The sequence below is a fragment of the Palaemon carinicauda genome, chromosome 38 (genome assembly GCF_036898095.1).
Source record: "Palaemon carinicauda isolate YSFRI2023 chromosome 38, ASM3689809v2, whole genome shotgun sequence".
Taxonomy (NCBI): domain Eukaryota; kingdom Metazoa; phylum Arthropoda; class Malacostraca; order Decapoda; family Palaemonidae; genus Palaemon; species Palaemon carinicauda.
In genome coordinates, this window is record NC_090762.1 from 62,242,056 (window position 1) to 62,268,625 (window position 26,570).

General features: G+C 42.8%; 1 protein-coding gene and 1 long non-coding RNA gene across 4 annotated transcripts in view; one reads left to right on the forward strand and one right to left on the reverse strand.

Moving 5' to 3' along the window:
* Positions 1 to 17,198, reverse strand: part of LOC137630674 (uncharacterized) — a 109,826-nt gene extending 92,628 nt beyond the window's left edge. The window contains exon 1 of the long non-coding RNA XR_011041757.1: positions 17,086 to 17,198. This is a non-coding gene — a long non-coding RNA (uncharacterized lncRNA). The remainder of the gene's footprint in view (positions 1 to 17,085) is intronic.
* Positions 17,199 to 21,279: 4,081 nt separating this feature from the next.
* The window catches only part of LOC137630219 (uncharacterized), a 16,998-nt gene continuing 11,707 nt past the window's right edge, over positions 21,280 to 26,570 (forward strand). For all 3 annotated transcript variants that reach the window (XM_068361671.1, XM_068361673.1, XM_068361672.1), the window contains exon 1: positions 21,280 to 21,420. In XM_068361671.1, coding sequence (XP_068217772.1) covers positions 21,369 to 21,420 — 52 coding nt within the window. In that variant the 5' untranslated portion in view covers positions 21,280 to 21,368. The remainder of the gene's footprint in view (positions 21,421 to 26,570) is intronic.

The window sequence follows — 26,570 nt, forward strand, 5'->3', positions numbered from 1 at the left end:
AACTTCTTTCGTGGTGAGTACAGTAACAATCTTTATTTTTTACTTTAATATTCTTACTGTACATTCTAAAACTGTATTTGTGCCTGTTTTATAGTTTAGTACTGTACGTACTGTATGCATTAAGTTAAAGGGAAGGTTTTAACCCTGGATAGGTACGGTCCTCGGACACCCCTTTAAGGGTATACTCGGACGCGAACGACCCCGACGCCAAAAAAAATTCTTGAAAAATCAGTTTTTGCAGTAACCTCCTTTTTTCTTTTGCCAAAAAAAACTTCAATGAATGCTTAAAACAACTGTAAAGATAAATACTACTCATCTGCAGAAAAACTATTTATTATAAATATTTTAAAAAATTAAGTAGAAAAAAAAAAAGACCTGACATAAAAATTCATAAAAAAAAAGTTTATACATATATACACAAATCCTTTTAGGAATTGATTCTTGAATGTTTAGGACACATCTTGATGTATTTTGGATGAAGTCAGACCCATGGAGGTGAAGATCTGAAATGAGAAAAAAAGGGTAACTTTTTTTGGCCAAAAAAAATTGTCCAAATTTCATGAATTTTTTTGGGTACCCAAATGAAATAGGAAGTGGCTAATTTTTTTAGGGAATAAACATATGTTATCCTAAAATAGAAATATGTAAAAAAATCTTCATTATTTTGTAAATTACATTTATATCAGGGGCCATATCTAAAGGTAATTTTTTGAGTACTTGGAAATTTCGTAAAAAAATACATATATTTAATATATAATATGATATTTATGCAGGTAAAAATATACCAAAATATCACAAATTCTATAGGGAACAAGAATATATATAGATAGGGCAGCTTACGCTTCGGATATGTCCACAAAATGGCCGCCAACCACACTGACTCAGACTCCCTAATCTGCCACTTGAAATGTAGGAAGGGTATGTCAATTTCAAGGTGTTATTTACTAATCTAATTATTATTGGATATGCATAAAAATTGTATGGTGGGTTGCTGGATAATTGTCGATTATTTTACGACTATGAAATTAAAATTCTGACCCAAAAAATTTTTTTTGAAGGGAAATAAAATCGAAAAAAAAAAAAATGTAAAACAATATTTTAGCTAAAAAAATTTGATGATATTCAATCAAAAAAAAAGTAAACAAAATTTTCCGACAAATAAACATCTAGAGGAATCATTACTCTGTGATAGTTCCTTAGTACGTAGTAATTTTGAAAGAATTGGGAAAAAACGAAAAAATGGCAATCACCGGAAAATCGAACACATACCTATATATACGCCATATCTGGCTAAAAAAAAGATAGGCATGGGTAGCCAGATCATCTAGAAACACTTTCCAACACTATAAAAATATAAGTTTTGCGACACTACTTGCCAATTCCTTACGGTAACATGACTAAGCAAAAAAATGCAAAACAAATAAAAAGGGGCACTCGTGGAAAAATGGCCATTCTAATGTACGGCATTTCAGAAAAAAAAAATTTCAGCCACGTGCTAGGCAAACCATCAAGGCATATTTTCCGACAAATAAACATATAAATGAAATATTACTCTGTGATAGTTCCTTAGTACGTAGTAATTTTGAAAGAAATGGGAAAAAACGAAAAAATGGCAATCACAGGAAAATCGAACACATACTTATATATACGCCATATCTGGCTAAAAAAAAAATAGGCATGGGTAGCCAGATCATCTAGAAACACTTTCCAACACTATAAAAATATAAGTTTTGCGACACTACTTGCCAATTCCTTACGGTAACATGACTAAGCAAAAAAATGCAAAACAAATAAAAAGGGGCACTCGCGGAAAAATGCCCAACATTCTAATATACGGCATCTCAGATAAAAAAAAAAGACATGCACGTGTTAGCCCAACCATCAAGGCACACTTTCTAACACATAAACATAAAAAAAAAATCAATAATATACGGCAATTCCTTACTACGTAGTAAATTTTTACAAATATTGAAAAAAAAACAGAAATTGGCAACCGCAGTTAAATACCCAATATACCAATAACTACGTCGTATCTGACAAAAACAAAATCACGCATGGGTAGCCAGATCATCTAGACACACTTTCCAACATTAAAAAAGCAAAAGTTTTACGACACTATTTCGCAATATCTTACGGAAAAATGACTTGGCAAAAAAATTAAAAAAAATTAAAAAGGGACACTCGCGGTAAAATGCCCGACATTCTAATATACGACATCTCAGATAAAAAAAAAGACATGCACGTGTTAGCCCAACCATTAAGGCACACTTTCTAACACATAAACATGAAAAAAAAATGAATAATATACGGCAATTCCTTACTACGTAGTAATTTTTACAAATATTGAAAAAAAAACAGAAATTGGTAACCGCAGTTAAATACCCAATATACCAATAACTACGTCGTATCTGACAAAAACAAAGTCATGCATGGGTAGCCAGATCATCTAGACACACTTTCCAACACTAAACAAGCAAAAGTTTTACGACACTATTTGGCAATATCTTACGGAAAAATGACTTGGCAAAAAAATGAAAAAAAATGAAAAAGGGGCACTCGCGGTAAAATGGTCCTCGTGGTGATGAACGACATTTTAACTAAAGAAAAAAACATGCACATGGTAGCCAAACAATCCACCAAGACTTTCCACAACTGATAACCTATACAAGTTGCACCATTCTACGACAATTTCATAATACGTAATAACTTTGATAATTATGCAAACTACAGTGAACCCTCGTTTATCGCGGTAGATAGGTTCCAGTCGCGGCCGCGATAGGTGAAAATCCGCGAAGTAGTGACACCATATTTACCTATTTATTCAACATGTATATTCAGACTTTTAAAACCTTCCCTTGTACGTAGTACTGTTAACAAACTACCCTTTAATGTACAGAACACTTAATGCATGTACTACAGTACCCTAAACTAAAACAGGCACAAATATTAAAGGTGATTTTATATCATGCATTTCCTAAACATGCTAAAAAGCACGATAAAAAATGGCAACCAATGTTTTGTTTACATTTATCTCTGATCATAATGTAGAAACAAACTGGAGGTAGAGCTTTGCTTATTACCCAGACATATTTCCCATACTTTTCCCTTAGAACTACATCACATCTTCCTACTTTAGATATATAGATATATATATATATATATATATATATATATATATATATATATATATATATATATATATATATATATATATATATATATGTGTGTGTGTGTGTGTGTATATATATATATATATTTATATGTATACACATATACATACCTACATATATACATAAATACATGCATACATATATATATATATATTACTGTATATATATGGGTTATGGAAAAAATCCGCGAAGTGGTGAATCCGCGATGGTCGAACCGCGAAGTAGCGAGGGTTCACTGTACCTCAGAAGGGTAAACTCGGACGCGAACGACCCCGACGCGTCTCAGAAATCGGGGAAGGAGTACAGCTACAGCAATGCACATCTGGACACTACTAGAGCGTGTAGGGGAGACACCTCCTGCAGGTCGATCACCCACAAATTCAGTCACAGGGGTGAGTCACGTGAGAAAAACCTGTTTTTTTTTGACGCTCGGGGTCGCAAACGACCCACCGTACCTATCCAGGGTTAAAAGTCTACATGTTGTAACCTATCATATTTTTTTTGTTTAAAATTTACATTTACGTACGTAAAACAATCTCTCTCTCTCTCTCTCTCTCTCTCTCTCTCTCTCTCTCTCTCTCTCTCTCTCTCTCTCTCTCTCTCGTAAATTGTTTTCCTGCTTTGCTACGTACAATACTGTATAATTTATATTTGTAAGGTAACATATTTTGTAAATGCTTTTACTGTAAATACTGTATGTACTGTATCATTATTTATCACTATCATCATGCGCGTTAAATGCCTTGTTTGTTCTGAGCGTGGTTGTTTACTGAGCGTACACGCCGTCGTTTCAGGCGGCGTCATAAAGAAAAACATTTCATTTGGAAGTCCTAAGAAAAATACGTAAACTAAAACATTGGTAATAAAAAAATCAACATACAGTACTGTATAATCAATATAATCGATGCAAAAACTAACCTATACATATATGTGTACTGTACACTAAATGAGTTTGTTTCTTCATTATGATCAGAGATGAACGTAAACAAAACATTGGTTGCCATTTTTTATCGTGCTTTTTAGGTGTTTAGGAAACGCATGATATAAAATCGCCTTTAATATTTGTGCCTGTTTTAGTTTAGGGTGCTGTAGTACATGCATTAAGTGTTCTGTACATTAAAGGGTGGTTTGTTAACAGTACTACGTACAAGGGAAGGTTTTAAAAGTCCGAATATACATGTTAAATAAATAGGTAAATATGATGTCACTACTTCGCGGATTTTCACCTATCGCACCCGCGTCTGGAACTAGAAATCCGGAAAGAGTCGAATCGAGAATCCGCCACTCCAGGATTCTGAGTCTTAGCAATAAACTCAGGGACGAAGCTAAACGTTTCCTCCCCCCATCCCCTTGAATGGGCGATGTCATACGAGAGACCATGAAATTCGCTGACTCGCTTGGCCGAGGCAAAGCTAGCAGGAACACCGTCTTCCAGGTTAGGTGGCGATCTGATGCCTGGCGTAATGGTTCATAGGAAGGTCTCTTAAGAGACCTGAGAACTCGAACCACGTTCCATGGGGGAGGTCTCACTTCCGACTGAGGGCAGGTAAGTTCATAACTATGTATGAGTAGAGAAAGTTCTAGCAATGAAGAAGTGTCCATTCCTTTCAGCCTGAAGGCTAGACTTAAGGCTGAGAGATAGCCTTTCACTGCCGAGACTGAAAGACGCATTTCTTCCCACAAATACACGAGGAACTCCGCTATTGTTGGAATAGTGGCATCGAGTGGAGAGATACCCCTTCCACGACACCAACCACAGAAGACTTTCCACTTTTCCTGGTAGACTGCTGCAGATGACTTTCGCAGGTGTCCAGACATCCTGACAGCAACTTGTTGCGAAAATCCTCTCTCAGAGAGGAGATGCTGGATAGTCTCCAGGCGTGAAGTCGAAGTGAAGCTATGGCTTTGTGGAAGATGTTGGCATGTGGTTGTTTGAGAAGATTGTGTCGTGGAGGAAGTTCTCTTGGTAGCTCCGTTAGGAGTTACAGAAGGTCCGGAAACCATGATGCCATAGCAGAGCTATAAGGGTCATTGAAAGATTGACCGATGTTCTGGTCTTGTTGAGCACCCTCCTCATCAGACAGAACGGGGGAAAGGCGTAAACATCAATGATGTCCCACCGTTGTTGGAAAGCATCTTGCCAGAGAGCCTTGGGGTCTGGGACAGGGGAGCAGTACAGCGGGAGCCTGAAGTTCAGGGCCGTTGCGAAAAGATCCACAGTCGGAGAACCCCACAAAGTCAGGACTTTGTTGGCTACTAGATGATCCAAAGACCACTCGGTACTCACTATCTGAGACGCTCTGCTCAGATTATCGGCGAGCACATTCCTTTTGCCTGGAATGAAGCGTGCCGATAGTGGTATCGAGTGGATTTCGGCCCATCTCAGTATCTCTACTGCTAGATGGGATAGTTGCTGCAAAAAATTACCTCCTTGTTTGTTAATGTGGGCCACTACTGTGGTGTTGTCGCTCATCACCACCACAGAGTGACTTGCCAGGTACTGTTGGAACTGTTGAAGAGCCAGGAAGATGGCCTTCATCTCTAGGAGATTTATACGGAGATACTTTTCTGACTCTGACCAAAGGCCTGAGGTCGTGTGGTGCAGCACGTGGGCCCCCCACCCTTTCTTTGAAGCGTCCGAAAACAGCATCAAATCCAGGGGGAGGACAAGAAGATCCATTCCTTTTCGTAGGTTCTCATCTGCCACCTACCACTGGCGGTCCGTCAGTTCCGCAGGTCCCATACGGATCTGGACGTCCGGGGAATCGTAACCTTGATTCCACCGGGACTTGAGTCGCCACTGGAGGGATCTCATCCTGAGACGACCGTTGGGAACTAGACGAGCCAGCGATGAAAGGTGACCGACGAGACGTAACCAAGATTGGGCTGGAAGTTCTTCTCGTCTGAGAAAAGGACTTGCGACCTTCCTCAGCCTTGCTATCCTGTCGTCTGATGGGAAGGCTTTGTGGAGATTGGTGTCAATAATCATGCCTAGGTATACCAGTCTTTGAGTGGGAAGCAGTGAGGACTTCTTGAGATTTACCATGATCCCTAGATCTTGGCAAAGTCTCAGAAGTTTGTCCCAATGACACCGAGTCTGCTAGGATTAACCAGTCGTCCAGATAACGGAGGAGACGGATGCCAATCCTGTGTGCCCATAAAGATATTAGGGTGAACACTCTGGTGAAAACTTGTGGTGCTGTGGAGAGACCGAAGCACAGCACCTTGAACTGGTACTTTTTGTTGTCTAGGCTGAATCTTAAGTACTTCCTTGAAGACGGATCGACTGGGATCTGGGAGTACGCGTCCTTTAAGTCCAGTGTACACATGAAGTCTTGCGGTCTCACTGCTAGTCTGACCGTGTCCGCCGTCTCCATGCTGAACGGAGTTTTTTTGACAAACTTGTTCAGAGCTGAGAGGTCGATGACTGGTCTCCAGCCTCCAGACGCCTTCTTTACAAGAAAGAGTCGACTGAAGAAGCCTGGAGATTCATCGAGGACCTCTTGGAGAGCGCACTTCTTCAACAGGGTCTGGACTTCTACCCGAAGGGCTTGCCCCCTTGCCAATCCCATGGCAAGGGAGCTCAATGACACTGAATTTATCATCAGGGGAGGTAGAGATGTTGTGAACGGGACGCGATATCCCTGACTGATTACGGAAATCATCCAGGAATCGGCCCCGAGTTGCTTCCACCTGTCTGAGCAACTTTGTAGGCATCCCCCCACTGGTGGACATGCAGGGGGACTGCCAATCCTAGCGTTTGCGGCCTCGGCTGCTCCCTCTAGGATTCTTGCCTCCCCTGGAGGACTTTTTGCCTTTCCTATCCTTGACAGGAAAGGGCTTAGACACCACGGTCTTCGCTGCTGTCGTCGATTTAACTGTCTTGGCTGGATGGGACTGCTGTGGTGATGGAGGCTTATAGGGCTTAGATGTTAAAGCCCTATGAAGGGGGGAGTCTTGATTAGACTTCCTCCACCTCTCAGTGGCCTGTTTCACATCCTTACGCTCAAACAAGATGGATCCCTCTAAAGAGGAATGTCTGAGCCTATTGATCTCGGTGCTAGGGACCTTCTGATGGAATCTCTCAGCCACCGCATCCCTATGTTTCAGGATGGTGTTTGCCCACAAGTTCGAGACTTGGTGGTCCAGAAACTCGATTGTGCAAGTGCTTGAGAGAAGGAATGTCTCCATAGCTTTCCTGGTACGTTCTTTGGAGAAATCCTCAGAGCGTATCAGGATACCTAAGGTCCCTAACCAGATGTTGAGCCACGAAGTGGCTTGCGTAGCACACTTCGCAACTTTCTCCTGGTTAAGGATCTCGGTTGCCGAGAATGAGACCTGCCAGTTGGAGAGTCTCTCAAGAGGGACTCCCCAGGTAAGTTCTTCCAACGAGTGGAGGAGAGGAAGAGCTAAACAAGGCTCCTCCAGGATCTCAAAGTACCTCCTCTGCTGTATGCAAGGAGGTGGCAGGAGCTTGTTGGTGGCACTGGAACGGTTGGAGGAGGACATCTCGGAGAGCTGTACAGCAATCTTGTCTCTGGTACTCTTAACCCCTTGAGACCAGGGCAGAGCTGCACTGGCCTTAGAGGGTTTCTGAGTACCGAATACACGGTCCAAGACCGTGTCCTTGCCCTTTCGAGGAGGGATCTCTGGATCGGAAAACCCGTTGAGAGCCCTCATTAGAGTCAGAACTTACCAAAACGCATGTTCTGACTCTTGCTGTTCTCCTCCTGACGTCGGACTTGCAGTGAAGTCTCCTGTCCCAAAAGGCTATTCTTAGGGAGAGTCGCAGACGTTCTCTGAGTGGCTAGTTGGCTCCGTCCTGGTCCTTGTAGAGGACTTTGGTAATGTCTTAGAGTCCTTAGACTCCTTCCTGGGAAGGATGTAGGACTCAACATTGATGAAGATGGTAAGTTCCTTCCAGCCCCCACTTGAGAAGACATCTCAGCGCGAGGAGAGGTTTCCCCCATTGGTGCGATGGGGGAAAGTCTCACCTCACGTGATTCCCGAGGACGGGAAGTCCTCGTCCGACAGGGAAGGAGAGATAGTCTGGGGGAAAGAAGGAACCTGCCTCGAAGGCTTACGTGGAGTCAACTTAGCCCTTGAGAAGTTACCGCGTCCAGAACTCCTCTTTTTCTCTTCAAAGGGGTAGAAACAGCCAAGGAACTGTGACCTAATTCAGAGAAAACAGGCTTGAACGCCTATGTCACGGCTCTGATTAGTGCCCCGAACCAAGGCTGTTGGCTGACAGACGCGCTGTCAGACACCCCCTTTGAAGGGACAGGAATTGAAGAATCCCTGGGAGGAGTTCTCATTGGTGGGTTCGCCTGGAAAAGCTTAGGGATCCTGGACCCCTCTAGATGTTTCCCTTCCGCCACAATACGCGCTGCTATGCGTTTGCGGGGAGGGGGACTGAGGCGATGGCGACCTTGCCGTACGTTGTTCAGCAGTCTCGAGCGCGGGAGGATATTGACGCTCGCGCGGGGGCGCGTAATGGTGTTCGCGCAAAGGAGAATACCGGGAATCGCGCGCAGGAGACTGCTGGTGCGCGCGCGGGAGACTGCTGACGCGCGCGCGGGAGACTGATGGCGCACAGGAGAGCGCGCGGGAGACTGTGGGCACACAAGAGCGCGCGCGGGAGACTGTGGGCACACAAGAGCGCGCGCGGGAGACTGTGGGCACACAGGAGCGCGCGCGGGAGACTGTTGGCGTGCGCGGGAGAATATTCGCGCGTGCGTGGACCCGCAGGATCAGGGCATTGAGTGCGCGGGTGCGCGATCGCGCGGGCGAGAGTTTGCGTGTCCCTGAAGTAGTCGTAGGGCGAGCGCGCACAGGAGAGATACCCCTGGCGCGCGGGCGCGCGGGCGCGCGGGCGCGCGGGCGCGCGGGCGCGCAGTTGAAGCTTGTGCTGCTCGTGGGCGCGCGTCTTGTGGGCGTGCGTCAGAATGAGGGCGCACAACTGCAGGAGAGGATGGGCGAGGGCGCGCGCGTATCCTCATGGATGCGTGCAGGTGAATACGCGTGTCGGCGAGATGGCGAGCGCTGGCGCGCTGGAAAAAGCTGGCGCATAGGCGAGTGCTGGCGCGTAGGCGAGTGCTGGCGCGTAGGCGAGTGCTGGCGCGTAGGCGAGTGCTGGCGCGTGGGAGAAGTCAACCTAGACTTCCCAACAGCGCCCAGATCAGAAGATCGTGGGCGCGCATGAGAGATGACTGCTGGGCATGGGCGCTGGCGCGCGGACAAGCGCTGGCGCGCGAGCGAGCGCTAGCGCGCGAACGAGCGCTAGCGCGCGAACGAGCGCTAGCGCGCGAACGAGCGCTAGCGCGCGAACGAGAGCTGGCGCGCAGGAGATCACTGGCACGTAGGAGAGCGCTGGCGTACAAGAGAGCGCTGGTGCGCAAGAGAGCACTGGCACACAGGAGAAAGCTGGCGCGTTGGACAGCACTGGCGCGCAGGAGGTTCATGGCGCACAGGAGAGCGCTGACGCGCAGGTGAGGATTGGCACGCAGCTGGGCGTGGGCGTATGTCTATCTGCTCAGGCAAAGCCTGGCGCGCAGGAGAATGTTGGCGCATATGTTCATGGTTACGTGCATAGCGCGTATGGGAAGCATGCGCGCGTTGGCGCATAAGCCCTTGATGCCCTGTATTAGGGTTAGTTGACGAGGCCTGACGAGCGTGGAAGTCAGGTTTCGTTGGCGCGTAGCGAGCATCAGCATCCAGGAAAGGCGACGGCAGGTCGGCAGGTCTGTCTGGTGGAAGGTCGACGTGTCCTTTGAAAGGACGACCTTCCACCGAAAGAGATCGCGAACGATCCGCAGGAAGGTCCAGGACCAAAGCAGGAACAGTCGGTGATCGATGACGAGGCTCCTCTGCGGGGGACTGCAACGAAGATGTAGAACCAAAGAGGTGCCTCTTCACCGCAGGTGAAGGAAGGCCTTCTGCAGTCCTCCGAAGAGGAGTCTCTGTAAGTGAACTCCCTTGAGTGGGAGAAACACTAACAGGAGAGACTGTTGGACTTAGTTTCTCCCTCGTTGGTTGAACAGGATCGGGAGAAACTAAGCCGTCAGCTACCGTAGGGTTTGAAGAGGCAGAGGTGATGGGTGATACCGCATTGGATACCTCTGACACCACAACGTCGATAATCGACAGAGGATCAACCTCTGCCGGAGGCGGCGATTGCTTGACAGCGGCACCCAATCGGATGTAGTCAAGTAAGACTTCCTTGAAGTGCGAACCCTCAAGCCCCAAGGAAGACCAAATCTGAAACAAAGAGATTAATGACAAATCCTCCCTCGGGGGGAGAGGTGAGGCTGCTTCGCTAGGGGAAGCAACGCCATCTCTCGAACCCCGAGTTTGGAAAATAGTACAACAGTCTACGCTACCACTCGACGGTCTCTCAAAAGAGACCGACCGAGTGGGAGCTTCGGAGGAGGTTTGAGCAACGGAAAAAGAGATCTTGGGTTTTTCTCCTTTCAAAGAAACCTTCGAAGGAAAAATATCCCGTTTGGACTTCTTCTTCCGTCGCTGCGAAAACCTCTCCCACTGGGAGGTAGACCACTTCCTACACTCACTACACTTTTTATCGCTATCACACCGTTGGCCCCCACAGTAAGGACAAAGAGCGTGAGGATCTGTCTCGACCGCCGACATGAATGTTCCACAGGGGTGGTCGGGTAATCCAGGGCAGGAGCGCATAATAGCAGAGGCCAACTTTACACACAAAACTGTCAAAGAAAAAGCAAAAAAGCATTAATGGCTGCCAATGAGCGGCGAGGATGACAGCGGACACGTCCGACTACCATCCGAGCCAAGAGCAAAGTGAGTTCAAGCACAGGTGTGTGTGAGGGGGCGGGTAGCAAGCTACCCTCCCCTACCCCCGCTAACTAGCGGTGTGGGTAGTAAACCCTCGTTAAATTTTAATGGCTCGTTATTTCAGCTACGTCGAAAGTAATACCCCTGTAAGGACAGAGAGACAAGTGTCACCAAGATCAACTGATACTTTATTTGATTGCGCACGGAAATACATAACAAGGTGCGGACGGAAACGTAGGATTACATTGGCGCCAAGTCAGATTGAAGTGCCCGCCAAAATATATGTGTTTTCTTACACTTACAAATACTGTATATGAATTATGGGTTAACAAAAACATGTCATGAAACGATACATGTATCAAAATGTAGCTCTGGTAGAGCGGAATATATATACATAGGACACCACAGTGTGGCGAAGAGAGAATTTAAATAAATAAGTAGTTTGTCGATTTTCTGGACGACGAAGGGATCGGTGTCCTTACAAGTACTCCCCCCCCAAGACATCGGGCGGCGTAGAGGGCTGATGATCAATCTTTGTATCTCTTCGGGCGTCGGAGGGTTCCTCTTGTTTTTGAACGGAGGGGCGCGCTGGCGGTCGGTGTAAGGATCTCTTCCTCTTGACGTCATTTGATGATTTTTCCTTCGTTGGGTGGCTTGTTTTGTGGCGGAACTCTGGGTCTGCCAGGTCCAGCGGAGGCGGTGTCGCTTCCTTCGAGAAACGCTGGTTTCACGCGGTCTATAGAGACCCAGTCCTCTTGGCCATGGACGTCGAGAAGGAAGGCTTTCGTTGTCTTTTTAATAACCTGGTAGGGACCTCGATAAGGTCTAGTCAGTGGTTGTCGATGAGCGTCGACACGGACGAAAACATACTTGCAGTCATCCAGGCTTTTTGGCTTGAAGTGCTTGGTTCTGTCCTGGTAAGTTTTGAGACACGGCCTGAACTACCTGGCGATGTCCCTTAGGTGATCCAGCTGCGTGTCGTCGGTTGATGAGGGAAAGAATTCGCCAGGAACTGCGAGCGCTTCCCCGTAAACTTTTTCGGCGGGCGAAGGTTCGCCGTCTGCGCGAGGGGCGGTGCGAAGGCCGAGGAGTACCCAAGGAAGTCGTGATTTCCAGTCCCCGTCGGTGCAGCTCGCCATCAGGGACGCCTTGAGGGCGCGGTGCGTTTTTTCGACCATGCCGTTTGCCGCGGGGTTGTATGCCGTGGTGCTGTGGAGCGTCGTCCCCATCAGGTTCGCCAAAGCAAGCCATATTTCTGAGAGGAAAGCGGGGCCTCTGTCAGTCGTGATGTCGTCAGGAACGCCAAACCTGCTCACCCAGCTTGACAGGAGGGCTTCGGCACATGCTTGAGTCGTAGCTTCGGTCATCGGCGATGCCTCCAACCACCTCGTGGAGCGATCAATAATCGTAAGTAGGTAGCGAGCGGATCCAGAAGGGGGCAATGGTCCCACGACGTCGATGTGTATATGTCCGAAACGTCTTTTTGGCTGGGGAAAATCGCCCACCCCCGATTCGGTGTGACGGCTGACCTTGCTTGACTGGCAGTTGATGCATGACCTTGCCCATTCACGGGCGTCCTTTTTTATCCCTGGCCAGACAAACTTTTCAGACAGAAGACGAGCGGTGGTGCGTCCTGAGGGGTGCGAAAGTCCATGGATGATATCGAATATTTTCCTTCTGCAGGAGGCTGGTACCCAGGGACGAGGGCGGCCCGTGCTGGTGTCGCAAAGAATAGTTACTCCTGCTGGTCCGAGGGGAACCGCACTTATCTTGAGCGCGGATGGCTCCGTCAGGTGAACCTGTGCTTCTCGGTCGGTGCGTTGTTCGGTTGCGAGATTGGCGTAGTCGATTCCCAGGTGGATCGCGTCAATTTCAATCCTTGAAAGGGCGTCCGCGACTGGGTTTTTCTTTCCTGGGACGTAACGTATGGTGCACCCGAATTCGGCGATTGATGCGAGATGACGTTGTTGTCGGGATGACCATGCGTCCGTTGATTTCGTGAAGGCGTGGACGAGGGGTTGATGATCCGTTGCAATCGTGAAGGGGGTACCCTCCAAGATGTGCCTGAAGTGGCGGACGGCGAGGAGTTCCCTATCGAAGGTGCTGTATCTTGTTTCGGCGGGTTTCAATTTCTTGCTGAAGAATGCCAGCGGTCGAGGAGAACCATCGACGAGTTGCTCAAGCACAGCCCCGCAGGCGACGTTGCTGGCGTCGGTCGTTAGTCGCAGGGGCGCGTCGTCGTCGAAATGAGCCAGGGTGATGGCATTCGCAAGGGCATCCTTCGTCCGAGCGAATGCCTGTTGCTGGGGCAAGCCCCACTCAAGTTTTTTTGCTTTTCCTTTCAGGACGTCGTTGAGGGGTGACAGGGTTTGTGCGATGTTGGGGATGAAGCGCCTGTAGTAATTGACCATTCCCAAGAACTCCTGAAGTTGGCGAATGGTCGTAGGTATTGGGAACTTCCTGATGGCGTCGACTTTGGTTGTCATGGGTTTTACCCCGCGCGAGGATACACGGTGACCAAGGAAACCCACTCCCTCCGCACCGAACGTACATTTGTCGAAGCGTACGACTAGGCCGTTCTCCTGTAGGCGCTTTAGGACGGTGCGGACGTGTCCCCGGTATTCCTCCTTGGTTTTCGAGAATATCAGGATGTCGTCGACGTAGCAGACGCAGAAAGGTAGGTCACCCAGAATGCTATCCATTAGTCGTTGGAAGGTTGCCCCGGCGTTGCGTAGACCGAAGGTTGAGTATGCGAAGGTGTAGGATCCGAACGGCGTTACAATGGCAGTTTTCGGGATATCTTCCGGGAATACGGGGACCTGGAAGTAAGACTTGAGAAGGTCCATCTTGGTAAAAAACTTTGCGCCGTGCAACGCGTTCGTTAGGTCCTGCATGTTGGGCAGCGGGTAGTGATCGGGCGTTGTGATGAGGTTGAGGCGCCTGTAGTCGCCGCAAGGTCTCCAGGACCCGTCCGGCTTTTTAACCATGTGCAGGGGTGATGCCCAGGGGTTCGATGCTTTCTTACAGATACCCATGCGTTCCATGTCCTCGAAGGCGCGTTTGGCATCCTTCAGTTTCTGAGGCGGGAGGCGGCGGAATTTGGCGTGAGTGGGAGGTCCTGTCGTTGTGATGTGGTGGTAGATGCCATGCTTGGACGGGGAGCCTGGCGAGTGTCGGAGCTCAGGCTTGAAAACCTCGGGAAATTCTTGTAGGAGGTCGGCATAGGGGTGCGTCGTTACGGCGGATACGGACATTGTTGCAGGGCCGTGTTCTAGGGCGCGGGACTGGCAGGTTCCCGTGTCGATGAGACGTTTGTTAGCGACATCGACAAGGAGTTCGTGGTGGGCGAGGAAATCCGCACCAAGGAGGGGGCGATTGACGTCGGCGATGGCGAAGGGCCACGAATACGAACGCCCATGATAGATATCTTGAGGGTCCTAATCCCATAGCACCGTATGGGAGATCCGTTGGCGGCGATGAGTGAGGGAGCGTTTTTGTCGGGACCACGGTCTAGGTCGGACTTGGAAGGTGGGAACGTTGACTGCGTTGCGCCGGTGTCTACCATGAGTCTACGGTTGGAAATGGTATCGAGGATATAGAAACCATTCTTGTTTTGGTTATCTGCGGCTGCGATGGTGGCAGGTGGATGCTTCTGGCGTCGTCTCCTAAGGAAACTGCATGGTGCTCTACATTTCTTGGCTTCGCTGCCGAACTGTTGGTGGTAGAAGCACCATGCTGGGTTAGTCCTAGGGTTCGGTCGTGTTGGTTGCGGCGGTTTCTTTCTTGATAGAACGTTGATCTCGTCGTCCTCAGGGGCCGTTGCCGAGGAGTCTATGGAAGAGCAGCTGCTGAAGGAGGAGAACGAAGGCGGTGTTGACGATGATGCTCCGAGGCGAGATGCTTTGGAGGCCTCGTGGAGCTTCTGAGCCTTCGACAGGAGTTCGTTCATCGGGAGCGTGTCGGCGTCTGTCAATCGGGCCCTTACGTCCTGTGGTAGGCGTCGAAGAAAGATCTCGCGAGATAAGCTAATCTCACGTCGTCGGCCGTTGCTGTCTGTTTCGGGGAGCAAAAGCAGGCCGGTTAGCTCGTCCCACGCCTCGACAGGAGAGGTGTCACCCATGGGCTTGCCGGCGAGGTCCAGTACTTTCTGTGCCCTTGCTGAGACGGAGAGGGAGTAGATACCGATGAGTTTCGTTCTCAGGTCGTCGTATGAAACTTGGCCGGCCTGGGGGTCGAGCCATGGGGAAATCTTGTCGAATACCTCTTCAGGTATGGAAGTGAGAACGATGTCAGCCTTGGCGCAGGAGTCGCTGAGTCTAGCGACGCGGAAGAGTACGTCCGCTCTCAGGAACCAGGAAGCGGTGTTGTGTTGAGAAAAGGGCTGCAGTTTGACTTTGGGCGTTTTGGCGAGGCCGTTGGGTGCGATGGGCGTGTTGCTTCCTGCATCGTGGCCAGACGACGAGTCGGCGAAGAGGTGAGAAGTTGATATGTCGGTTAAGCTCATCCTACTGCCTTACATGCACCGAAGTGTGGGAGAACCAAAGGCAGGCTCATGCCTAAGGTAACGGAGTATAGAGAAGGTAGCACGGCCGTAATAAGTCCGTTAATGGCAAAGCCAAAACCGCTGATGCTACTTTCAACTCCGGGGTCACCAGTTGTAAGGACAGAGAGACAAGCGTTACCAAGATCAACTGATACTTTATTTGAATGCGCACGGAAATACATAACAAGGTGCGGACGGAAACGTAGGATTACATTGGCGCCAAGTCAGATTGAAGTGCCCGCCAAAATATATGTGTTTTCTTACACTTACAAATATATGAATTATGGGTTAACAAAAACATGTCATGAAACGATACATATATCAAAATGTAGCTCTGGTAGAGCGGAATATATATACATAGGACACCACAATGTGGCGAAGAGAGAATTTAAATAAATAAGTAGTTTGTCGATTTTCTGGACGACAAAGGGATCGGTGTCCTTACACCCCTATTAAATAGCGTGGTTTGTATTCCAGTTACGGAACAAAGAAATTTTAAAGAAAATTTCAAAGATAATTTCCAGAGCAAAAACTGCCAAAGTTCCCAGCAGAGGGGAACAAGTGTACTTGATGACAGCTGAAATCCAAGTGAGATTACAGTGATGTACGGAGGGTTGCTTACCCACTGCCGACAGAGTACAGTAAATAACTGCTGGTTGTTTACAGCTCGTTAAAAGTTTTAAATGCCGCATTCCAGCCTTTGCTGTAACCTATCTCCAATGAGTAAAGGACGATGGTTTGTATTTGTGTTGGAGCAAAATATGAAACTGAACCATGAAATATAAGAAATAACATGTCACTCATAGCGACTCCTCATGAAGTTAATCAACTGAATTTTAGAAGGTAAATGGTCGTTAACATAATCAAGTTTTGTTATAATTTAGCTTTTGTGTTAGTGACTGCTGATCATAAAAAATATTTTTTCAAAACATACCGAAAAAAAAAGGACCTTTTTCTATAGAAAATGAGTATTTTTTTTCATTAGGTTTTACATTACCCTGTAATACAGTACAATAATACCATAAAAAGTTTAAAACACCATAAAATATACCATATTCCCGAATAATTTTATGCTAATGATGCTTGTTTCTTGGGAGTTTGTGGGTTTGCTACCACAACTCATAAACTATGGGTTTCTGCCCGTTACCCTCATCAAATATGAGTTTCCGCCAGTTACTCTCATCAAATATGCGCAAAATAGCATGAAATCCACTAAGAGCCAATCTCATCTTCTCCGTAATGATTGTAGAACTATTCTATAATTTTACCATGTCGTTGAACCGCGAGCGGGGGAGCAACCAGAAAAAAAGATGGTTTAAAGGTCACTCATGAATGACAGTTGGAAAAGACGCATTAAGACAACCTAGTCCTTTATTAAAGAGATAAAATGAACCTAAGTGGCATAAGGACATAGCGTTCTAAGTAAGAATTTACTATGAAAACTCTGATTTCAATGTTTACGGTAAAAGTATAGCGCAAGCAGGGTAAATAATCAACGCATAACAAGCTGTTTGTTAAAAATGGGGAGCCCCTAACTGATTTTAATTGCAATTAATAAATTACCTTAACGAACGTATCATCGCCATAAGCAACTTCATATTATGAAATAGTAGGAATATTAAAAATTACGCGACCAACTGGAAAACGATTGGGGTCATTTGAAAATAGTGGTGACATCTAGTACAGTAGTAGTTTCAATAATATTTTACCTATGTAAAAGCTCTAATTCTCATTTTGTCAGCCCTCGTAGAGCTGATGAGGGATGAGAACTAAACTTGCTCATAATTAGATGTCTTACTTTAGTTTCCATATAATTAAAAAAAAGTCTAGGATTTATTTTATTCTATATACATTCATATTTGCCAAGTTTTAGAAAGATATTGCATATTGCTAAGTTTTAGAAATAGATTGCATATTGCTAAGTTTAGATTGCATATTGCTAAGTTTTAGAAATAGATTGCATATTGCTAAGTTTAGATTGCATATTGCTAAGTTTTAGAAAGAGATTGCATATTGCTAAGTTTTAGAAAGAGATCACATATACATAAGTTTTAGAAACATCACATATTACTAAGTTTTAGAAAAAGATTATATATTGCTGATATTTTAGCTTCAATGGATCACTTATCAAATATTCTAGAAATTGTGTAATTTTGTGTCATTTAATAGTGCCCGTAAATACTTCACTAGTTCCACCATCTTTATACCTTATCTGGCCTTGATATATATATATATATATATATATATATATATATATATATATATATATATATATATATATATATATATATATATATATATATATATATATATATATATATACATTTTTTTTTACGTTCGGTCTTCAATCAGGAGCTGTTTCTATAAGTACATCATTTTAAGAATTCACTCTTTTTCTTTAATCATTAACATAGAAATTGTATTTCTGAGAATCTTTGCATGATTGCGTTCACCAAATTTAACCTGTTATGGACACCAATAAAAATAGTATCCCTTAATTAGTCAGCATAATTAATGATATAAAGAATAAGATGAACATACAGATAATAGAGCTAAATTAATATAAAAACAGGTTATACAGATGGGAGTAGGTGGGCGCTTTCTTAGCATTACGTATATTTCATTTGCAAGGTATGTGGTTTAGCCTAGAAAATAAGCTTGTTGCATATGTAGATGATGAGAGGATGCTACTCTCTTTGCATTAATTACATATCCTGTGGTTGTTGAATCCCTCAATGATAATGCAACTAAAATCAGTACACAGTTCAAATTATGTGGGGTGAAGGAGAAGCCTTACAACACTCAAAGTATGGGACAGTGGCTTCTCAATATACAGACCTATTTGGATGTCTTTACCTGTATATAACTCATTTAAGATTCTAGATGGATTCTTGATAAAAAAAAAATACTTTAGAGAAATACATTCAGTCGATTTGCTTTTAATTTGAACCGCTAGAGAGTTATGGGATTCTTTGACTGACCAGACAGTGCTACACTGGATCCTTCTCTCTGGCTACAGTTCTTTCTCTCTTTGCCTACACATACACCGAATATTCTGGCCTATTCTTTACAGATTCTCCTCTGTCCTCATACACCTAACAACACTGATATTACCGAATAATTCTTCACCTAAGGGGTTAACTACAGCACTGTAGTTTATCAGGGGCTACTTCCCTCTTGGCAAGGGTAGAAGAAACTCTTTAGCTATGGTAAGCAGCTCCTCTATTAGAAGGGCACTCCAAAATCAAACTTTTGTTCTCTAGTCTTCGGTAGGGCCATAGCCTCTGTACCATGGTCTTCGACTCCTCCTGGGGTAGAGTTCCCTTGCTTGAGAGTACACTCGGGCACACTATTCTATCTTTTTTCTCTTTCTCTTGCTTTGTTAAGATTTATAGTTTATATAGAAAATATTTATTTTGATGTTATTTTTCTTAAAATATTTTACTTTTCCTTGTTTCCTCTCCTCACTGGGCTATTTTCCTTGTTGGGGTCCCCGAGCTTATAGCATCCTGCTTTTCCAACTAAGGTTGTAGCTTAGCAAGTAATAATAATAATAATAATAATAATAATAATAATAATAATAATAATAATAATAATAATAATAATAATAATAATAATAAAAAAAAAATCTCATATTGAGAGTCTTAAGATATTTTGTGATCAATCTATCCTCAGGAAATGTTTTCATTCTACCATATTTTGAATATTCTTCTCCTGTCTGATCTTATTTACTGACTCATTTTAAATTTGTTGCATAAAAACTTTCGATGTATTAAATTTCTTATTTCAGATCTTGATATTAACCTCTGGCACCGTCGACTAGTCAGTTCTTTGTGAGTGTTGTATAAGAATTTCCCTAATACTGACCATCCATTGCATTCAGATCTTCCCAGACAGCAGCATCCTGAACGTAGTATTTAGGTATGTACTTAATTCTATTTTTTTATCTTGTACATTATAAGTTTCAATGCTATATAGAATTCTAGATGCTTTATTCCAGTTGTGGCCAGATTGTGGAATGATGTTCCTAATCTGCCAATTGACTCTATGGAACTTCAGATGTTTGAACTTGGTCCAAATGTTTTGCTGTTGAACAGGGTGTCATAGGCCTCATTCTATAATGTGTATGTGACCTATCTGTGTAATGCTATTGCTGAACTTGATATAATTCAGATTTTTTCATTTATAATTTATTACTTACTTTATTTCCTTTCTTCGTGCGCTATTTTCCTTTTTGGCGCCCTTGGGCTTGTAACGTCCTACTTTTCATACTACCATATAACCTTTACTAGCAATAATAATGATATTATTGAATAAGGAAACCTTAAAATAAGCAAAAATTAATAAAATACTGAAAATAGAATATGCTAAAGTTCAGACAGATGTTGCAATTGGAAACTTAAGAGTACTAAATAAAAAAAATAGTTTTTAATAATTGAATATAATGAAAATACGACTTTATTGATTTAGAAATGTAGCTTTAATAAAGACATACTAGACGTGAATATGAATATATATATATATATATATATATATATATATATATATATATATATATATATATATATATATATATATATATATACATATATATATATATATATATATATATATATATATATATATATATATATATATATATATATATATATATACATATGCTTGTTTAATCGTCTACCAAAATTTATATAAACAAATAATGCAGATCTACCCAAGCAAATGAACCAAGGCAAAGTGAAGAGGAAAACATGCATTGGCCCTTCAGTATTGTGTCTTATACCGTATATAAGACATTCTGATTACAGTTCTGTTTATATTTTGAAAATTATCGCACATATATATGATAGATATAATTAAATGTTCTTAATGATCTTAAAATATCTTATTTTGATTGTTATTACTTGTAGTTTATTCATTTCCTTGTTTCCTTTCCTCACTGGACTATTTTACATTGTTGGAGCCCTAGGGCTTATAGCATCATGCTCTTCCAGCTCGGGTTGTAGCTTAGCTAATAATAATAATAATAATAATAATAATAATAATAATAATAATAATAATAATAATAATAATAATAATCTTAACTGGGAAATAAATGACTTCTCAAAAAGGTATCAGCTATTCCCACGTTTAGAGCCCTGATTACTTAATATTCATTAATTAGATAAGTGCAATCACACGCGAGGCGGATAGCAGCTTTCGGATTTCACCTGATAGTTTAATCATTCATAGCGAGTATTTCTACGAAAGTTAGGCAACGAAGTCATTGACCTGACTGATTGTATGATGCAACACATTGTAATCCTTTGAATTCAGCGACACAACAAAAGAAACCATACATTTGGAAAAGATGTAAACGTATTAGCAGACTATTGTCTAAACGAGAAAGTTCTAGATAAATCTCCGCTATAGTTTAAGGGTTCATAAAGTGATTCATCCCATATCTTTTCCATCCCGAAAGAGCGTCCTGCTCTCTATAAATAAAAATGAATCATAGTTCCAGTAGTCGCCGTGCTTTCGGGATCTAATGAAAAATACACCACCTTACACATCACCCGAATTGACATTTAATCTGGACCTGTTTGGTCGAGAATCCTTCTCTGTGTATATGATATTTGCTCCTTACTCCTCTCTTTTGATCTTTTCCTGTACACTTCAGCCGATAGAACGCAGTATCAGGGAGCAACGGGAAGCTGAGTAGTGTTTCTCAGAATTCCGAGCCAGTAGTTGTGGTAGTGTTTCTCAGTTTACCATGAACGTTATTGTGATACGTACGAAGCTGTGAAGGCGTTCTTTTATTTGGAGACAAGTCCAGAGGAAGAAAAATACGGAAATTACATGAGAATAATATGGTCACGATGTTGGATGTTCAGGACGTTAAACTTCTAAGGGATAATAGAGGTGATTATTCAAGATTTGTGGTAAATATAGCTGTAAGAGAATTTTAGTTGAGAACAACACATACATATACACACACGCACATATATATATATATATATATATATATATATATATATATATATATATATATATATATATATATATATATATATTTTGTGTGTGTATGTGTGTGTTTGTGCGTGTATGTGTGTATAGTGACATAAACATATATATATATATATATATATATATATATATATATATATATATATATATGTATATATATATATATATATATATATATATATATATATATATATATATATGTGTGTGTGTGTGTGTGTGTACACTGTAAAACAAAGACCTCAGACATGTCTTACCACTTGCGTCTGTCTAAGGTCTTTCTATGCCAGTCCACAACCGCAAACTTTCTTAGTTCGTCAATCCATCGTCTTCCCTCCCTTCCCCCTGCTAACAGAATGGGTCCCTAAAGATTATAAAAGAAGTAAAAAAGCAGGGTAAAGATATATATATATATATATATATATATATATATATATATATATATATATATATATATATATATATATATATATATATATATATAATTGCAAAGTGAGTGGCACACAAGCATATTTATTTCATCGGTTTGCATTTTGCCACAAAGCTTAGCAACAAGTAGCAAGTAGTATAAAAAAGCAAGCTTGATGCCATCCCTCTTCGTCCAATCAAAGTAACTAGAATGTGGATGACTGTAATTTTACATCGACGTAAAAATACAATATCTAATAGTCGCGGCAAATGATCCTGGAAATCGTTAATATTATTATCATTATTAAATGCTAAGCTACAACACTAGTTGGAAAAGCAGGATGCTATAAGCCCATGGGCCCCAACAGGGAAAGTAACCCAGTGAGGAAAGGAAACAAGGAAAAATAAAATATCTTAAGAACTGTGACATTAAAATAAATATTTCCTATATAAACTATAAAAACTTTAACAGAACAAGAGGAAGAGAAATTAGATAGAATGGTGTGCCCGAGTGTACCCTCAAGCAAGAGAACTCTAACCAAAGACAGTGGAAGACCATGGTACAGAGGCTATGGCACTACCGAAGACTAGAGAACAATGGTTTGATTTTGGAGTGTCCTTCTCCTAGAAGAGCTGCTTACCATAGCTAAAAAGTCTCTTTTACCCTAACCAAGAGGAAAGTAACCACTGAACAATTACAGTGCAGTAGTTAAACCCTTGGGTGAAGAAGAATTGTTTGGTAATCTCAGTGTTGTCAGGTGTGTGAGGACAGAGGAGAATCTGTAAAGAATAGGCCAGACTATTCGGTGTATGTGTAGGCAAAGGGAAAGAACCGTAACCAGAGAGAAGGATCCAATGTAGTACTGTCTGGCCAGTCAAAGGACCAGTAGTATCTCAAGCTGGAAGACACATTAATAACCACCACCTTTAGGATTTGTGTTACAGCAATCAATTATATCTATATTGTAAGGAATAAAAACGCTAGCTAATTTGTGTATCGACCTTAAGTCAGAAAAAGTGGTCGGGTGTTGCTTTAGACCTTTTGGATAGGAGTGACTAAAATCTTGAACCGTTAAAGACAATTAATGGCATCAGGGTCAAAATTTTAGTGACAAGATGACCGGAAACTTGCTCTTGTGGAACCGCTTTAAGCCAATCTAAAGGTTTTAAATGTCACTCATGAATGGCAGAGGCAAGGGACAGTGACATTTCCCGAGAGACTGATTATATATAAATATGATCAACGCCCAAGCCCCCTCTTCACCCAAACTAGGATCAGGGAGGGCCAGGCAATGGCTGGTGATAACTCAACAGGTAGACTTTTCCCCCAAACCCTGCTCCTTAGGCCATGAGGATGGTGAGGTTACAATCAATACAAGAAATTATCGAGCTTGAGTGGATCTCGAACCACAGGCCAGCAGATCGCTAGGCATGAACGTTTCCAATTGGCTAACACAGCACCTATTGTCAATTTTTATAAGTGAGGCAGATTTGCACCGACTCGCAGGGGTACCCTTTTTAGCTCGGAAAAGTTTCCTATTAACTGATTAGTCGGAAGTATTTTTGTCCGACCAATCAGCTATCAGGAAACTTTTCAGAGCTAAAAGGGCATCTCTGTGAGTCGTTGCAAATCTGCCTCACTAAAAAAAATGACTTTTATAGTGAATATACAGGAAGGTCAGTAAGAGCAACAACACTTGGTTCATTGTTGGAAGAATTATTAATCCCTCACTAATGTCAAGGGATCGATTCCTAACTGGGAAGATGCGGTAATACCAGAAAATATCAGACAGGCGAGTGGTGAATAAATAAGAGGAACATTGTTATTAACTGTCAATGTAATAGCAACCTGGTGTCTGTACCTAGCCCAAGCTGGAAGGATATAAGTGGAGTAAGATATAACAGGAAGGTCTTCATCCTTGACGAAGACAGATCCACTCCTACGGTTGAATGACTGTGAGAGTAATGTACATGTAATGAGGATACAGGAGCAGAGTTCCAAAGCTTGGAATTACTTGCATATACATTAGTATATATATATATATATATATATATATATATATATATATATATATATATATATATATATATATATATATATATATATATATATATATATATATATATATATATATATATATATATATATATTTATAGGTAGTAGGTTGGCCAGGGCACCAGCCGCCCGTTGAGATACTACCACTAGAGAGGTATTGGATCCTTTGACTGGCCAGACAGTATTGCATTGGACCCCTCTCTCTAGTCACGGCTTATTTTTTCTTTGCCTACACTTACACGGAATAGTCTGGCCTATTCTTTACATATTCTCGTCTTTCCTCATACATCTGACAACAATGAGATACTTAACACTTCTTCACCAAGGGGTTAATTACTGCACTGCAATTTGTTCAGTGTACTTTCCTCTTGGTAAGGGTAGAAGAGACTCTTTAGCTGTGGTAAGCAGCTCTTCTAGGAGAAGGACACTCCAAAATTAAACCATTGTCCTCTAGTCTTGGGTAGTGCCATAGCCTCTGTACCATGGTCTTCCACTGTCTTGGGTTAGAGTTCTCTTGCTTGAGGGTACACTCGGGCACACTATTCTATCTTATTTTTTTTCCTTCCTCTTGTTTTTTTGAAATGGTGTGTTGGGCAGGCTTAATAGAAGGGCCATGGATGCCTGGTGGTTTATCAAGAGGTTGTCTTTTCCTTTTTCTGATTTTTTCTTCTCAAAACCATCCTTACTGTCCTCCCTTCAGTTGAAGTGGCTATCCTGGAGGGTATTTAGCCTTGCATGGTGTATCGGCTCCTCCATGTTGACCAGTTTTTCCGACTTTTTACTATAGTCTATGGATATCATCAATCACTTTTATTATTATTCTGTACATATTGTTTTTGTTTTAATTCTTGTTAATCTAGTTTTTAAGTATGATGTCTCTTTTTTATTTCTATTAATTCTTATGCTGTCTGGAGACATTGAGCGAAATCCGGGACCAGTACGTCCTAGATTTCGTCAATGTCGTCTTCTGTATTGCAATATTCGTGGTCTTCATGCAAATATCCGAGACCTTACAGTTGCGTCCAGACAGTATGATATTCTTTTGTGTTCAGAAACTTTGGTTTCTAATATGAGGCACTCATCTGAGCTCCTTATAACTGGTTTTAAGAAGCCAATAATGCTGAAACGTGATTCCATTCCTAGGGCCAGGGGAATGGTGGTGTATATTAGGACCGAGTACCCTGCTTCTCATAAGTCCTGCTATCAATGTGGATGTCATGAGATTCAGGTAATAAAAGTTTGTGGCAGGCATAACAACTTTTATTTGTGTTCAATCTACCGGAATCCAGACATGGATGATTCTATCTTCGATTGTCTTCTTACCATTATGGCTAAGATACAAGAAGATGATAGAAAGGCTTCGTTTGTCTTTGTTGGTGATTTTAATGCTCACCATAGGGAGTGGTTAAGTTCTATCTCTCCTACCGATCGCCATGGCTTAAGAGCTTTAGACTTTGCCTCGGAATCAGGCTGTGAGCAAATCATAAATGAAGCTACTCACAGGTCTGGTAATTGCTTGGACCTTGTATACACTGACTCCCCTGGCGTTATAACTAGTAAGGTTGGTTCTCCAGTCGGGACTTCTGATCATGCCTTGATTTCATTATTAGTGAAGACTGAGCAGCCTGTCCCTGATATATCATATTCTTGTAAAATTTATATGAAATCCCAAGCAGACTGGAATGGGATTTTGCATGATCTTTTGTGCTTGAATTGGTCACAATTATATAATAGTGTAGATCCTGTTGTCCCTTTGAATGAGAATCTAGTCAACATAATTGATAGGCGTATCCCTTCTCGTGTGCTAAGGTACCGAATGAAGGACAAACCGTGGTTCAATGATGATTGTAGACGTGCTTATCTGGAGAAGCAGGAGGCCTATCACCTTTGGAAGGGTAACAGATCAGATTTGACCTGGAACAACTATACTCAGCTTCGAGCTTTTGCTCAGAGAGTTTATACCTCAACTGAAAAGGAGTACAATTTAATCATAAAAGAAACCCTCTCTGGTACAACTCAGGAACATAAATGGTGGTCTACCCTTAAATCTGCACTCTTTGGTGTAGATGCAACAGTTCCTCCTTTACTTAAACCTGATGGCTCAGTCACTCACTGTCCAAAGGAAAAGGCAACCCTTTTGGCTGATGTTTTTGACAGTAAACAGAGTAATGAAAAACTTGAACTTCCTCATTCCTGTTTTCCTGAGGCTAAACTAACTAGTTTAGCTTTTCGATCTCGTGAGATTAAAGATCTATTGATGGACCTTGATGCTTATGGAGGTGTAGACCCTAATGGTATTTTTCCTTTGTTTTTTATAAAGACAGCAGATTTCTTAGCTCCAAAGTTATCTGTTATTTTACGCAAGTTAGCAAGAAGAGGAGCTTTTAGCACTTGTTGGAGAATTGGTAATGTTACTCCTCTATGTAACTGTGTTTGTGGTAGCTCAAGTCCCACTGATTACCGCCCAATTTCCATAACTCCCATATTATCTAAAGTTTTTGAACGTCTTCTGGCAAAACGTCTTAATAGGTTTGCTGAAGGTAATCACCTATTCCCTAGTTTGCAATTTGGTTTTCGGAAAGGC